Here is a 17371-nt window from a genome sequence, read left to right as displayed (position 1 = left end):
TGCTGATGAGTTCCAATGGATGCTTTATTTTAGTCATCATACTATTAAACCACCCGTAATCGGTATTGGTCGACGTCGACGGTAGTACAATGTTACGATTACTTTCACTGACCGTCACCGGGGTGCCTTCGTCGTTACTGGCTCGTTTACTTTCGTTTTGACGCTTCCACCGGCTATTACTAATCGTCCACGTCCGTCGATACTTGATTGATGTTTGCTTTGTCTTGGCGTCCACTGTAAATGATTAATTTGTGCTACACCCTCAATAAACATCGATCGAGTAGACTAGTTTCGGAACAGTGAGGACAAATACGAAAATGTAGTGTAACCGCCATTTTTACCAGGGATCTTTTTAGATAATATAGACGATCAAGAACGTGTGTGTGTGTGTGCCAGCGAATCTCAGCTGCAATGAGTTGCAGTTTAGCGAGTGCCGTCATCTGCCGCCCATTAGAAATGCAAACGGTATCTGCCATCCATTTATAGCGCTCTCACGACCCACCCACCCTGCCCTAGAACTGGCACAAACGTAACACAGCATCGGTAGTAACGGTCGCACACAAACCCGTTGCATCGCACAAACACACACACACACAACACGTACACATGGCAAGCGATCACTAGAAGGCAATGAACTGGTATTGGCATCGTTCGATGCAACCATCGAAAGCAAAAGAAAAAAGAGGACGATCATCTTGACGTGACTGCGGATCTTATGATTTTAGTGAGTTTCTTTTCGTTTTTTTTCTCTTCCACCCTGCCAAAGGAGGTGATGGTGAGCTCGATACACAACATCGTGTTAATTGATTGGATCGTGCCACGGGGTTAAAACAAAACTGAATCATGTTTAGTAGCAGGGCAGTTACCATGCATTTCGCCCTGTGGGGTTTCATTGGGAGATGTTAATTTACAAATGTATTAGCTTGTGTAAGAGGAGGCAACGTTTTCGGAGCGTAAATAAACAATTTAATATTGAGACTTGACTTGAACAATTTGTATCAAGGTTTGTCAAGCGTCGGTTTAAAGAAGTTGTTATTGAAAAGTGGGATTTATGATAATTCTTTCGTTCTGGATGTCTCTTGAAGTTTGTCAAGAACTCAAATTTATTTGTGAATCTGAACGAGGTCTTCCTGTTACTATTTTTTCTAGTTTAATTGTCAATCGCCAATTTTGGAATAATTGCAATTCTGCAGACATTATGGTAGCTTATAATCATCTTTCGCAATTGATAAAATATCATACAAATTAAGAATATTGCTAGGACACCGCCGCTATCATACGTTTGATCAATATTGGTAGGAGATTCTTATCGTTCGTAGAAGAGAATGCCTTTGAAACGAGATATTGTGGAAGTCCTGTTAGAAGTGTTACTAACATTCTTGAGTTACGCTCGATTCTCCATGCAATTGCAAGTAGATATGGTGCACGTATCTAACTGCTGTTTGATGTTGCCCGAGCCCTCTAGAGTTACCCTCGATTCTCCGATTATCTTTCACTGCAAATTGATATTCAGGAATTTCCAATGGATGATACCTTTGGGACGTAAATAAGTGAAATTGGGACGAACCTCACTCTTCCATTGTGTAACATGATAAATTGTCCGCCCGAGATGTAAAATACCCTTGCGCTAAGAGCTGTTCAGAGTTTTGCGCTTGTATACCTTAAATTTCAATGTCGTTGTTTGTTTTAATGTTATTGCTTCCAAGAAATAAGCCTCTCTTTTATCTACAGCTGTAAGCTGTGAATCATAAATTGTATATCTAAAAAGTTTACAGATCTGTAAGTATCTGCTTGCCGTATATTGCAATAAATGAACAAATCAATCAAAAGCAAATGAGTGTTGAAAGGCAAGATGTAATGAGCAAAACTCTGATTATCTTTTATTTTCCTTTGTTTCTAATGTCCTGCAGCGACATCCAGCTCCTGCCACTCTCAACTAATTAAAACTTTGCTCTTATTTCTCGTTTTAGAACCGAGCGGCAGAAAAAAAAACCAACCGATAGTGATAAACTAGAGCATAATCGGACGATCGAACACCCGAACTCGACCCAGTTCCAGATGGGACACCGTGCGTGCTAATGACGTCATAGCAGGTGCAACTACCAATCCTGCAATGTCCTTACTGACATATCGCTCTGCAATCGAGTTTTGACGCAGCCAACAGGCAGAAAAAAAAGAATTAGGACATCGTGTACGTCATCAAACGAGGTGCACTGCAATTTGCTCTCTAGCCCGGCGAGCGCGTATGCTTTGATGAGGGTGGTGGTGGCTTCCGTAGCAAAGTTTCCTTGAGTACCACCGAACACACTCTTTGGTCAAGTGTGCCAAAAACTACCGAAAGGTAAATCGTGAATGAAAACGCATACACAGTCTGTGTCTCAAGATGTTCACACACATACACACATGCGCGACGGCCGTGTCGGCACAATGTAATGATATTAATTAATCGCTGCGGTTAAAGCCATTACTCCTTCTTGCGGCCTCGTATTTGGTGTTCCCTTGGAGTGCAGACAGAATGATGACCAAGATGATGATGATGGCGCTGATGATGATGATGATGATGATGATGATGATGAACATGTGCTACTGTCTCGCGTACGTACACCGGCCAACTTGGCGCGCTAAATCGTAAACCGAACCACCGAGAAGGCCCCGAGAGCATCGCACCCCAAACTGCTGGCAACGATTTGGATACGTTCGAGAACGCTGTGCTGTACGGGTGAGAGCGTGAGAGAGCCCTTCGGCAAGACGCCTTCGCTTTTGCTCGATGGAGCGCGTAGCGTGACGCTACTAAACATTAGCATCGAACCTCCGCGGGTAAAGAGAGCGAGAGCGCAAGAGTGTGCGACCCAACCACTGGGGAGCCAACTGTCGACGTCACTGCGTTCCGGGGCAGATCCGTCCACCGTCTCGTGCATCGGCCCGGGGTAGGTCCGCATCGGCAGCGCGATAGAGAGAATTGTTTCGTGTGTTTCGCTCACCACTGTCCATCCGAGTCTGTCGTGTTCCGCTCGGCTGTGAATGAAATCGCGGGAAAGGCGAAGCATTAAAGCCAACACTAACACCCCCTGCCTAACACAACACACACAGCATCAACGCCCTACGCATCGGATACAGCGCGGCCGGCGACTAGCGGTGGGCTAGGGTGTTGCACACATCGCGAATAAAATTACCGAACCGCGCGCACTGCTCCATCAGTACGAGCTTGGTCGCGAGTCGGTCCGCAACAGCAGACTACACCATAGACGCGCTACAGACACGCACCCGTCAGTTGGGAGAGGGACTTTCTGTGTGTGTTAACATTCGCTCGCCGCCAGTGAGTAACGAGAACGTTGCGGGTAAAGTTGGCGATACAAACGAGGTTCCACAGTCATTCGCGACCGGGCCACAGCACTGTTCGGGAGCGCATTACCAACAGCAGTGATAGAGAGTTAGGGGAGGAAAAAAACAGGGAGTGCAATCCAGCGTGGTGGACAACAGTGAACTTGGGCGGCCTTTTGGTACGTGAAAGCGAGAAGCAGTCAGGCAGAGGCAGATCAAAAGGGGTGTAGAGCTACACTTATCGGGCCATTTTTCGGGACCGCGTTTCACCGGCAGAACGTGCGGTTTCGGCGGAAGATTGTTCGAGAAGCGCGAATGCGTTCGAGGTTGGGATTATGCCTGTTTGGTTTGGCGTGCTGCCGGTGATTGTTGCTATTGTGCCCGTGAGTAGTGGTGCCCGTATTAAGGCGATCCGTTTAGCTGGCGCAATAGTTGCCACAATTAGAGTGCAATTAGTGTAAGCTCGTGAAGTTCGTGGCTGCCGTGGCGGTTGTGATCTGTCGTAGAGGAGTAGCTGCCAGCAGAGCGGTTGCGCGTGGCTGAAGTCGTGTTTTTTTTTTGTTTGATACCACGCGGTGATTAGTAATCGTGCACGCACGTGCTTTGCTCGATCGAAGCAATCCAATTGGAAAGTGTGTACCGCAACACGGTGCGTGTGTGTGTGTCGAGAGTTGTCTCGGTTTGTATCAAAGTTGGCTAAAAAAAATTGTTCGGCACAAAAACACCAAACTGTGACGCTCGACTGTAGCAGCGATAAACAGTGGTAACGTTCGCGTTTTAGTGGACCGTGAAATACACACAAAATCACAAAATGAAGGATCTCTACAGCAAGGGAAATCTGCTACTGCACAAGGACACCATCTACAAGGATGTGGTCATTATCGGTAAGTTGCGCACGACGGTATGTAGAGCAAAAGAGTGTAGTGTCGTAAAACCGTAAACGACCGGATGTCAAATTATCTCGCCGATCATGCCGGAAACGATCGAGAGAGAGAGAGAGAGAGAGAGCGTGTACGATCGGTTGGAAATCACCTTCCGTACCGCTTGCGATATGATGATCCACCGTGACCATTACCAAGTGTGACGAAATACGACAAACGGCTTGTCTGTATGGGGTTCGCACTGTATATTATGGCCCCAATTACTATTGAACAGACAATTGTGGCCCGTTTATCACGTCCTGTTCGATCAATATTGGCTCATTAATTATTTCCCGCCCATCGAATGGTTTTGTGTGCGTGTTTGTGAGGACTATGCAGGTGACTGTGCAGGAAGCAAGACCTAGCAAGGAGAGAGTCGAAATAAAAATGCGTTGAAAGATAAGTAGCTATCGGCTCAATTATTCATAGTGTCGTAAATTGCTGGACAGTAACAGTTTTCAAAAGTAATTTGGAGTTTGAAATAATTACGAAGCAATTCAAAACAATGTACCTAAGATAAGGTTTTGCGTGTTGTTGTAGGCATTTCGCTCTGGATGTCACTTGATCTACCCGCTACGCGGAACTACAAAGCGTTTAAAGCGGAAACTTTTTAGACTGATAAGAACGGAGAAGAGCACAATCTTCTCGGGAAACCTTAACCACAAGCAACCCTGAACCCTGTTGGACTTTAAAGCACACAACTTTTAAACCACAAAGAATATCATCCGCGGCCAATAGGTGGTTTGAAGGAAAGGGGAGCGATCGTGTTATGTTGTGATCTCCCAACAAAGTCCCTAGGGGGTCGATACGGCACTATGTGTTTTTTTTACCAAACAGTGTAACTTCTAATCAGCTCCCGGTAGAGGACGATCGGGATCTTTAATCGGAGCCCGTAGTACAAAGTGTAGTGGGCAATTGCGCAATAAAATAGTTAAACGGTTTTTTTTCCTTTTCTTGCTACAACTCACCCACCAGTCTCATGAAGTACCTGGAAGGTTCAATGGAATGGATGGGATTGGCGTCAGTATCAAGATTTGAGCGCTGCTAAACCTATTGCACACACAAACACCCACACTCACAGTGCAGTTGCTTTGAGTGGCCATAAATCTGCTAGCCTTATCGCACCGCATTGTTGTATGTTGATAGTAAAGACATCGCTCAGCGCGCTATGTTTAGTAAATTCACTCATTTGTATTACTTCTGCCTTCGTTCGGGTGAGATCTGCTTGCTCTAAGGGTGGAACTATTTTAGCGCCTCACGTGTTGTAGCCAGTGCTGCAAAATGTTATGAGCAACATGAGAATTTCACCAACGAAAACAATGAACATATCCTTGGTGGCTTGATGCTCATTGCTGATACTCAATGAACATGCATCATGGCATGTGAGTGCTTGAATCAAACGCGAAACTCGTGGTCACTCACTTGGTCATGACATTTTATGTTGGTGATAATCACGCCATTCTTGGAATATACTTGGCGTGTGGTACCAAGCCACAAAATGAGCATGCTTTCTTGCTCTGCCTGGTCTGTCGGGTCAAACAGCGCGAGAAAATAGGTTCATTATGCTTCTTGGAACCACTCCGCGAGCACCGCATATCATCTCCCATGGCTATCGTGATGATCACCGACACAAAATGTTCCGACCAAGTGACTGACCAAGAATTGGTCGCACAAAATGTCACAAAGCATGTGATGGTCGCATCAACTGTTTGAGTCTCGCCTCTGATCATCACAGTAGAGCTGACATGATTTTGTTTCAGCGAGAATTTGTCATGACTATGTCAGTGACATTTTGCAGAACTGATCACAGTAAAAAAAAGTCATAGACATAGTGACTGATCAAGCGATGATCGCAAAAATGTCATGAAGCATATATTGGATGTTATAACAGTGACAGTGACATTTTGCAGCACTGGTTGTAGGAACTAATTTTTGTATTGTTTGAACTAGCGTCGCAACGTGCCCAGATCAATCATCGGTCGGCAGACGGTGCCAGGTGCGAGATCGATAAGATTGTGCCGGAATCTGTTTTTGTGTCGAACCTCAAAACCCAATTAGATCATCCATCAGGCGGATACCGTAATCAGCGCTGTCGGGTTGTACTTGGTTCTGAACTTCTCTGATTCTCGCACTGGTTCCACTGATTTTGCAAACTCATTCGCGATCCTGATAAGAAGCATGTTTTTCATTTTGCTGCCGACAACGGCACAGGAGATGGATGGGTGAGGAGCGATATAACGATTGTGGGAACTGCGGACCACCCCTCTGCGCTGTGCCCACTTATTGCGTTCCAGATGTGTTAAAATGTCCCACGATACTGCGTGTGTGCGTGATGCGTCATGCGACAACCTTGAGCACGTGAGCCGGTGGTGGGCAAGATAGTATGCAAAACTGTTTATCACTATCATGTGGTAGCGGCGTGTCATCCACGCCATCAAGACGCGTCCGAATAGGCCAAGTAATCTGCATCCCGTTCTCTGTTACGATCTAAATAAAGCGCGCGTCCCCCTGGTAGCTACCTGCTAGAACACGACCCCGGTCGGCGCAAACACGAGAGGACAACTCGACGGACGCGTCCGGCTCGCACCGGTATATATATGTGCGCCGTGCGCGCTGATAAATGTGCTCGCGTGCGCCTGTCAAACGCTTGCGCACGACCAAAAACGTGCGCCTGACGGACACAATTGGAACGCAGCGTCTTATCGCCGCGTCGGCGCGTCTATTTCCGTACACCAACCACCAATCAGCTGTGTTTGCGGGAGGCTCGTTGTGCTGAACTGTGCGCACAAACCTGACGTGTGTGTGCGCGCACATCTCTGTTGCTGCGATGACTAACACGCGCGCGCCCGCGCACAGTTATCTGATAGTCGCGTAGACGTGTTCGAGCGCACATAAACCCCAATGCCGGACCTTGTTAGAAGTGGTTCGGTTGATAAGATTACGCGCTTTCTCTTGTGGCGGGATTAAAAGAGCATCCATTTTTTTTTGTTGCGAGCTGTTAGTGCATGACCTCATGACGTCAGATGATCGTGCAGAAGCTTGGGTTTTGGAGAGTCATGAATTGCATAATGAAATGCGGCCGGTTCCGGTCTCCAATGTCCAAGAATGTTCGCGCACAGCTGATGAAGTACAGATTACAGCCGGCACTATTTGCAAAACCTTGACAGTGATCTTTGGACAGCTGGACATCTTGTCGGAGATGGCGAGCCTGCGCTGCCAACAATAAATTACCGATCGGCACGCTGAACTCGACTCCCGATCGGTCGGTTACGCAGTCGGACTCAGTCAGCTCCGGCAGGCCAGTAATTAATATTAATCAAGCACCCTCCGGCCAAGGCAGTGTGTTATCGGGACACTTGGTCGCGAATGTGGGAAGTGCATTGCCTAACCTTTCGACCCTGTCCGCGGGCGTTTGATTGTTCGGCGCTCGCGCCCGGATTGCTACCCATTGGCAACAAGCGGCCACCGAACGGGCCCAGTGTGTGGTACAAAACCGTGGAATATTCATGTCGATTCAATAGCAAACAAACCAAAAACAGAAGTCATTCCTCCTGTTTCTTACATTTTCTCTTTCTCTCTCTCTCTGTCTGTCCCTCCCAAACAGGCAATGGGCCGAGCGGTATATCACTGTCGTACATGCTGGCGGGCCACTGGCCCTACTGGTCGCCGGAGAAGGCCCAGAAGCATCCGGACGAGCTGCTGCGGGCACGGCTGAACTACTACGACGCACAGAAGAGCCTGGTCGAGCACGATCTGTTCAGCCTGGCCGACGGGCTGGAGGGACGGAGCACCAATCCCGTCTCGCTGCTGGTAAGTACCGACCGTGCGTCTGGCCTGGACTTGCTGGAGTGGAATAATGATTTGCTAACGTCGCTCGTTGGCGTCCTTCTCCCATTTTTGTTCCCCCCATTTCCAGCTGGACAGTTTGCAGCATCCGTGTGCCGATTTGGGCATGGATCTGCCCCCGATGGTCGAGTATCGGCATCATCCGGAGAAGGAGGTAAGCAGTCGAATTCCCACCGGTGACGTTACAGCGGCGCCTTATCTGCGTGTGTCCTGGTTGTCTGGGTCTTGTCGAAAGGGGGGCATTGATTTTCTATCGCTCTAATCGCTACAGCACATGACTGCGATTGTTGCGCGTTGCTTTGCGTTAGATACGGGCTGGAATGGAGGCGCGGTGCGAGGATTGCTATCATAAATTCGCGCTTGTCGTTGTTGATGATGATGCTTCTATTTCTCCCTTCGTCACGCATCGACCGTCCCCGGGAGGGCGGCAAAGGTGGATAAATATTTACCTATTGTGGTGTTGTTTTTTTTCTTCTCCGTTGTGCTGATGAGTAGCGGAAAAATAAAAGGCTCCTCCCCTTCCCTCACATTCGCTATCAGTGGCGTAATTGAAATCGAAACCAACGCGGGGGATTTTCCACCCCCGGTTGAGTGTTGACAAGACTGATGACGTTTTGCCACTAGCTGACACCGAATTTGTAATCACTATTTCAATATTTGCTTGGTTAGTTGTGCTTTTGCTGTGTACGGTGATAAAACGTCGTCGCGCACATTAAACAATGTCTTCTTCCCGAATGTGTGTGCGTTTGTCACCGCGCAGAGTGGGCAAGTGCGATAGTGGGAGCGCAAGTGGCGGTGGGGGTGAATCACTTTTTGATTGGATAGGATGATATGATTTTGCGTGAAATAAAATGCACTTGCAATTTACAACATCGACATAATGTTGGGGCGGTTCGTGAGTCATTTGCTGTGCTGCTGCCGTAGAGATGTGATTTTTTTTTTCTTGTTACAGCGCTTTCCAGTAGTTCTCATAGCTGTGGGACACTTTATTTACTGTTTCGTAAGTGAAATGAACACATCCAATAGGAATTTCCATGGAGCCTGCCTAAAAAGGGTACCACAGAGTCCATTTTCCATCATATGAAGTTCACTTCCCATAGGAAATAGTCAATAATCCTGTATTGTTCAAAATGATCAGTTATGCTATCGAAAGCTGGTAACTAGCCATACAAAAAGTTTTTTTATTTTTATTTGTGAAACTGGTCAAATCTAGGTTTCAGACCAGTTCTCTAGAGCTCCAAATTGTTTTTAATTGGGAATCATATGTTAGTAAATAATAATAATAATAATAATAATAATAATAATAATGATAATAATAATAATAATAATAATAATAATAATAATAATAATAATAATAATAATAAAAATAATATAATAATAATAATAATAATAATAATAATAATAATAATAATAATAATAATAATTTTCGTTTTTCTCTAACTTTTCATTTTTGTCAATTTTTTTTGGCACTGCACATTCATCCATAATTAGAAAAAATGTTTTTAAGAGAAAATACGAAAAAACAAAAAAAAATCTAAAATTGTAAATAGTCGGCACATTATCTTGCCGGTCACTGCATAGCAGGTATGTCAAACCCAGGCCCCTGAGTATGCGGCTCGCGACAGTATGATGATATGATTAATATTGAACATATTTGAACAGCAACACCTTTTACATCAACATGCGACTTTAAGTTGCAGTCCACCGGAAAAAATGAGTTTGACACACCTGCTGTACAGGGTGCCCCAGAAAGTGTAAGCACAATTTTGATGTTTCATGACATGATGATCATATTGTATATTGTTTACATTTCGATATTTTATTCTGTGTGTTCAAAGCACTTGATGTAAGATGTACTTAATTTTCCCCAAGATGCAAAGTTTTTTATCCGTAAAACGTTAGACAAGATCGTGCACGATTTCCGGAATTAAATTGTGTCAGCTTAGCAGTTTACCGTATTGCTACTTTCAAATCGTACTTAAACCTACTGCGGGTCACACTACACATTTTTATCAACTTCCTTTACCCTTTTATTTCATCTCTCTTTGAAGAAGATTTGCAACGAGTTAGTTAAATTTTTAATTTGAGTCGTTCAATTCGATCTATATTTTTGAGGTAAAGATCTATTTTTTTTTAGCCAATTAGTCAAATGTCTTAGAATATAAAAAATGGTAAAAAATATAGAACAGTGTTTTTTTTATTAGTTTTTCTTTGTTTCCCTGTATCAATAAAAAATCAAAATAAGCAATACATGGATTTCCAAGTCACTTTCGAATGTGCACATCATTATTCATCACCGCCAAGATGTTTTTCAACAGCTGTCAAATAGTGTATATGTATCATAATATAAATTTCATTTCTTCCACACGATTTTCAACGAATCACAAAAAACTCAACTCAGCTTGACATGTGTTGAAAATCATGTGGAAGAACAGAACCATTACTGTCATCCAAATACAATATTTGTCAGTTGTTGAAAACATCTCGCAATCAATGAAACATGTTGTACACATTGGAAATTGACTCGGAAAACCCTGTATGGCCTTTTTGGACCGTTTCTCCTACATTGAAAAAAAAAAAAAACAATATTATACGGAATTTGATACATATAATTAATTAGCAATTGATTTTGATTAATAAAACATCTTTAAACACATATCGTAGCGTGAATACTGGCAATTGTATCAACAGCTACGTAAATCTTGCGAGCACTTGGACAATACATACAATTTTGGGGAAAAACATTATTTGACCAACTTTGACAACAAACCCTGCCAATATTCCACACTGCACACATGCAATAGCTCATCCTTATTTCCTGCGCACAGATCGGTGCCATCAGTAGCGCTTTTCCTACCCAGCCCTTATTAAAAACAAACGTTAAGGCACGTTCGCTTTGGCGGCGCTGCATCTCGCTCGTCTCGCTTCCTCCCACGCTTGCAAGTAACAGTTTGCCGCCGAGCTGAGCGTGTGCCCCCATATCACGCTGTACGCGCCACCGCACAATGTTTATGCTCGATTTGATATGCAAACGCTGCCGGGGGGCCGCTGCGAATCGATAGTGAACCGGGAGCCGCACACAACCACCCCGTGTGCTGTGCCGCTTGATTGCACGCGTGCAATAATCCACCAACTGCTGCCACTGCTGGTGACAATTGTATCCGCGAGGCAATTTTAAGAGTACATTAATTGTGTCTCTCTGTGCGTGTGTGTGATGTTCTGTTATTGTATTATTTTTTTTTTTGTTCATTAGGCGCTAGTAAGTAACACGTGCCACTCACCCCACCGGGCACTGGGGTGGACCAAGCGTGCGGGGATCTTTCATTTCGTGCAAACGGTGCATAAAAATGGTTTTCAGCAAATAATGGATACACTCACACGTTTGCTCCAAATAGTGTTTCTGCTGCGTAGCCATTACGTAAACACCGATTGACGTTTGATTTATCTCCAATTTCATTTCGCCCACCTGTGTGTGTCTGTAAACAAACAGAAGCTAATCGTTTTTCTCTCGATTTGTTTTTTTTCCTCTCTCCCTCTGACAGATTGACCATCTTGTGCTGGGACGCGGACCGCCGGGCGGCTCCTGGCATCGGATGGATCCGAACCTGCGCACCCTGTCCCTTGCCGCCTGGATGTCACTGCCCGGCTTACCATTCGCGGACTGGGAATCGCGCCATCCACCGGTGGAAGCGGCTGGCGGTGACGAACCCGTAACGTCCGAACCGATGCCGTCGGTTTGCGCCCGCTGCAACAGCGAGCAGACGAAGCGTGCCAAACGCACCGGACAGAAAGTGGCCTTAAGCAGCAGCAGCAAGTGTAGCAAATGTCATCGCAGCGGCACGGACGGTAACAACAACACGAGCGGGGCAGGAAATAATGGCATGACGTGGCAGCAGCAGCACGGTGACGGTGGGAGCGTGGTGGCAATGCTGGACGAGCGCACCGGCAAGGTGAACGTCCAGCTGCTTTGCCCCCCGCGCCGCAACCTTTCGCTCAAGCGGCAGGTGTCGAAGGAGGTGGAAACGCGCGCACTGATTTCGCGCGTTGCCCAGTACTACGCGAGCTACGTCGCGGAGATGGGGCTGGAGCGGTACTTCATGAACGAAACGATCGTGACGACGGTGGTGCCGCTGGACGGGAAGTGCGAGACGGTGCTGCCGGAGCGTTTCCGCCACGGCCGGTGGATCGTAGCGGGGTGAGTCCTGTCGGGCAAGGGCCTGGGCGTGAACTTGCTGTACTAAACCCCATTCGCTTCTTTCCCTCTCCACCCGTTAGATTCAACCGAATGACGAACAAACGGTTCGCGATCGTGTGCCAAAACCTCGTCCTCGCAAACGGTGCCTCCGATCTGGCGAACCGGCTCGGCGTGAAGGGCGAGGGGCTGGAGATGCCGTGGGTGAAGTACGAGCTGCCCCATCTCGAGCGGGCGCTGGAGCAGTACGACGAGCCGGGCCGCTCCCAGCTCAAGCCGGTGCTGATCGTGGGGGCGGGGCTGAGTGCGGCCGACGCCGTCACGATCTGCCGCTCGTCCGGCATCCCGGTGGTGCACGTGTACCGCAACCGGACGGCCGGGCTGGACAAGATGCTGCCGGGCAACGTGTACCCGGAGTACCACGAGGTGCACAAGATGATGAAGGACGCGAACCGCAAGCACGACCTGTACACCCCGCTGCCCGAGCACACGCTAGTGGATCTGGCGGGGGCCGGCCGCGTCACCGTCCAGCACCTGAAGACGGGCGAGCGGCGCGTGCTGGACGTGTCGTACTGTGCGATACTGATCGGGTCCCGGCCCGACCTTCGCTTCATCGCCACGCTGACGAAGCCGGCGGCGGGCGGGGACGGCAACGCCTGCCCCGACTCGGAAACGGAGGACGACCAGGTGGCTCCAGACCGGTGCTTCGGCCGGCCCCCGGTTCAGCCGCTCACGATGTGGACGTTTACCGAGCAGCTGCTGAACTCCTGCCTCGGCCGGAAGCTGTACTGGCTGAAGCACATCTGTGCCAAATGCAAACACATCAACCTCACCGATAAACCGCGCCACCAACATCACAAGCAGCTGCAGCAGCAGCAGCAGCACTACAACGCACCGGCGCTCAGTGCGGGCGGCGGTCACTGCCAGCATCAGCTAGGGGCGTCCAATCTAAGCGCCGCCTCGGGGCTGGGCCTCGGCGAAGATCCGACCAAACCGATCGACTGCAAAAACAACCCAATCGAGGTGGATAAGTACACGAACGCGGTACTGCGCACGGCCCATCCCGGCCTGTACGCGATGGGACCGCTGGTGGGCGACAACTTTGTGCGCTTCATACCCGGCGGTGCGCTCTGCATTACCGCCGCCCTGCACAAGCACACGGAAAACGATTGATGGGCGCGGGGCATCTGCTAGAACCGGCCCCGACGACTGGACGTGGGTTTCATTCAATTTGTGTGTGTTTTTTTTGGCTCCCGCTGATCGAATCGGGCCCCTCGCGAGTGGGTTTTTCGATCGTTATGGGTTATGGGTTCGCTCCCGCAAAGTGTCTGCAGTGCGTGGCGAAATGCGTCCATTGTGGCCGTGGGAGATGAACGCGGATCCAGCACAAAAACGAAGAAGAAGAAAATGCTAACCGATAAATTGTGTTATTATCATCGTTATATCGGCACCAGCGTCACCTTCTGCCACACGGGAATGAGGGTTTTCGTTGGACGAATAACGACCCGACTGGTTACGATGGGTGAGGGAGCGTTAAACACGTTGATTGATGATTGGGACGGCGTGGATGATCAGTTCACCGAATACGTCAATTGAAGCTGCCGCTGTTAGTAGCTTATCGTGTGTGTATGTATATATTTTTTAAATCTAACCGACCGAAGTTCTAATCGCACGTAATGCTAATACTCATGTTTAACGGAGCGGTTAAAGTATTTGAAGATGGGTTGGCTGCTGTTGCACCGTCGTACGGCACGGCAGCAAGTGTAGTTCAATTTGTTTGTATCAATCAAAGGAAGATTGTAGCTCGTTTCGGGTGCAGCAAACCCGACTAGGGGAAGAGGCAGTCGAAGAGAGTAGTTTTCACGTAGATAAATTGTTTATATTATTTTAAATTAACGTTTTTTCTCCCCCCCAATGTCCTTCAATCCATACCTAGACGCACTTGGTTTTTGCACCCGGGAAGAGGGAAAACCCCCCACAACAAATCCACCTTGCATGCTCCAAAAACATTCCCAGCGCGCAATCTACGCCCCACAAATACTCTACTACGGATAGCACTAAGCTTCCGGGCTCCGGACGAGAAACGGCGAAACTGTTAGAGCCGACCGAAGGGCCGACACAATATCCGCCTTGCGCGGTGTTCCGCTTTAATGGTAGCTTCGGTCTAGAGTTTTTCTTTGCCTCTTTCAAAGCTTCACTTCGGTTTGGAGTACACTTATTGCCCGTCTGTGATTTAGTTTCGGCTTTACTTATGTAGAGCATTTTGCGTTAGAGATAATTTATTATTCACCAAAAAACAGGAAGCAATCCACGCTCGCACACACTACACATCCAGGATCGGTGGTACACGCGATCGAAATGCTTTTGTTTTACATTCAACACGGTTGAGTGTAGTGCGGTGGGCCTCCTTATTGTGTCCGTAGTGTCCTACTGCCATCGTTGTAAAATCCCATTTTGAAGCAAGCGAACACCAGCCACCTGCCTTGGCCGCTTGGTACGAGTCCCATCCAACCATCCGATTGCAGTTGCTAGAGACGACTCTCATCATACTTTCCTGTTGATTTGACAGAAACACAAGGACAGGCAGTTATATTAAGGATGCGGGATGTAACCATATACCCGGTTCTATATACATACATTTACTTCCTGCTACCGTGCAGGCGACGTACCTCGGTAGTGTAGGAAACGGACCCAACCTGTAATTACCAACGTGTGTAACATTTTGTGCAGATGTGGATGTATGCAAATGTTGGAAATAATGTGTAAGAAAATTCCAACCAACCAACCAACCGCTCTTCAATTTATATCTCTCATGTATCGTTCCCGTGCCGCTGAATGCGGTTGTCTGTTGTACACCCGTTTTCTTACGAATGTAACCGAATTCTAAAGTAATTACGTTCATCCTAGGTAATGCACACCCGATTGCAGGTGGATGAGGTGTAAGAGCCGTTAGTGGAGAGTCGAGTAGGAAACCTATATGAACAAACCTAGTAGCAAGAGGCGACAACCTAGAGACTGATCTTTGTACGTTTTAGAACTAGTCCACGAGTACGTTCGGGTGCGATCGAGAGCGATCCGTGGTAATGCGCTCGAACGAACCCGGCATATGTTGTACTTTCCAATCGTTTTCCACCGTCGTGTAAGCGTTGCACTATTTCTTTTTCATTGATTATCCAACCGCTTCGTTTCCATACATCTACAGTTGGAGGAGTGAAATTAAAATTGTCTTTTATTCAATTCAAAGCAGGGTAGACTCAAAGCCAAACGCCGACATTTACAATGCACCCAAACATACACAATTTTACTGATCTACTCTTCCGAAGCACCTGTCGTTTCACAAGTTGTACATATAAACTGTTACTTAAATTGTATCATCACGATATCATCGTCGTCAATCGTGTTTGTGTGTGTGCATGTGTTGGTTGGAAGGTTTGGAGAATGGAGAGTGTTTTGCTTTTGTTAGCCATCAATAACCCTTTCTTATCGTAGAGAGAAGATTATAGAACTTGTGAGAAATTATAACACATTCTCCCTGCTTGCCATGCACTCACCAACGCGCAATCGACACTATGGAAAACAGTTGGAAAACAAACAAACAAACACCCCGCAAATCAAACGTTGCGAATCAAAACATTACGTCTTTAGCGTAAGCTGTTACGTTTTGCTCTTCATTTATGGAAAGTTGAAAATATAATACAGAAAAAAAGAAACTCAAATAATCATTAGCTGGTGCTGGTGGTTTTCCACTTAAATATAATTTAAATGTCCGAAACCCTGTTTGTTTTGATATTATTTCACAAAGGCATGAGAGATGCTTCTGGGCAATTAGGAGGCTACATGTGGTGAATTCCGCTCTAATGCGGCTTGGCATATGGTACCCGAATGGTAAGGTACCGTGGTTTGCTGCCATACGTACGGTCTACCATTGGGCAGTTTTGTAATTCAAAGCTTTACTAGAGCCTATGGATGTGTTGGGTAGCTAATGGCATTAAATTTGAGCTCCTAAAAATCGTAAAAATACAAAATCTTGTGGATTTCTATAGATGGTGAAGCCCATAGTATGCAAGATTCCCCGCATAATATATCCTCAGATTTCGTTGCTGATGACGTTGTCTGCAGTGCAAAATGCAAAATGTTACTGTCAATGTCATACAAATTTCTGACTAAAACAAAATCCCTGACAGCGTCATGTACTCATGCAATTTTGATAATCAGTATCAAAAATCCTGACTGAAACGAAATCCTGTCAGCGTCACGAGCTCTACTATGATGAGCAGAAGTGAGACTAAAACAGTTGTTGCGACCATCACACGCTTGATGACATTTTGTGCAACCAGTCATGGAAGATAAGCCGTGCGTTCGTGTGGTCCCAAGCAACATAATGAGCATGCGTTTTTGCACAAATGTTTTATCATTCTACCCCCAACAGATCATCAAAACACACAGAGCGAGCAATCATGCTCATTTTGTTGCTTGGAAGCACTCGCCAAGAATGTTCCAAGAATGTCGTGATTATCATAAAGAAAAAATGTCATCAAGCATGTGATTGGCCTCAACAACTGTTTGCTTCTCACCTCTGATCATCACAGTTGAGAACATGACGCTGACATTCACTTTGCTTCAGTCGAGATTTTTTATAATTAGTTTAATGACATTTTCGGCACTGGTTTAAGCTATTTTGAGATGCGACTAAGAAATAGTCAGGAAAGTATCGCCATATCATGAGTACCCCTGATAAACTCAGGGATGCATGCAATGGGAAGTTTTTTTGCGATCATTTAAATGACAGGATGCATAATAACTTAACTGTACATGAAATCTCATGACTATCCAATCTCATCCAATTATGTGTTGAGTCAGATCTAGTTAACTGACTGTAGCTATATGTAGCATGTACGTGTTTCAATGGTACAACGATAATGGAATCAAACTTTGACCAGTTATGTTACGCTAGTTACGAAGCTTATTTTATGCGTGCTCGTCACTGTGTGATCAGAGGTTCGAGCGTAATCGCTGTTATCATTTAATTAGTTTTATAAATTCGCTCGGGTGGGATTATTAGTATTCCATGGTGCAAACACCAGATAACGAT

The 17371-nt window shown here is 46.5% G+C and overlaps 1 protein-coding gene across 2 annotated transcripts in view; it reads left to right on the top strand.

Annotated features, from left to right (window-relative positions):
• The window catches only part of LOC120899869 (oxidative stress-induced growth inhibitor 2-like), a 49916-nt gene extending 34004 nt beyond the window's left edge, over positions 1–15912 (top strand). For both annotated transcript variants that reach the window (XM_040306157.1, XM_040306158.1), the window contains exons 2-6: positions 1971–4205; positions 7846–8051; positions 8158–8241; positions 11630–12282; positions 12363–15912. In XM_040306157.1, coding sequence (XP_040162091.1) covers positions 4133–4205; positions 7846–8051; positions 8158–8241; positions 11630–12282; positions 12363–13452 — 2106 coding nt within the window. In that variant the 5' untranslated portion in view covers positions 1971–4132 and the 3' untranslated portion in view covers positions 13453–15912. The remainder of the gene's footprint in view (positions 1–1970; positions 4206–7845; positions 8052–8157; positions 8242–11629; positions 12283–12362) is intronic.
• Positions 15913–17371: the final 1459 nt, after the last annotated feature.

This window comes from Anopheles arabiensis, chromosome 3 (genome assembly GCF_016920715.1).
Source record: "Anopheles arabiensis isolate DONGOLA chromosome 3, AaraD3, whole genome shotgun sequence".
Lineage (NCBI taxonomy): Eukaryota > Metazoa > Arthropoda > Insecta > Diptera > Culicidae > Anopheles > Anopheles arabiensis.
This window is presented reverse-complemented; position numbering and strand designations above follow the sequence as displayed.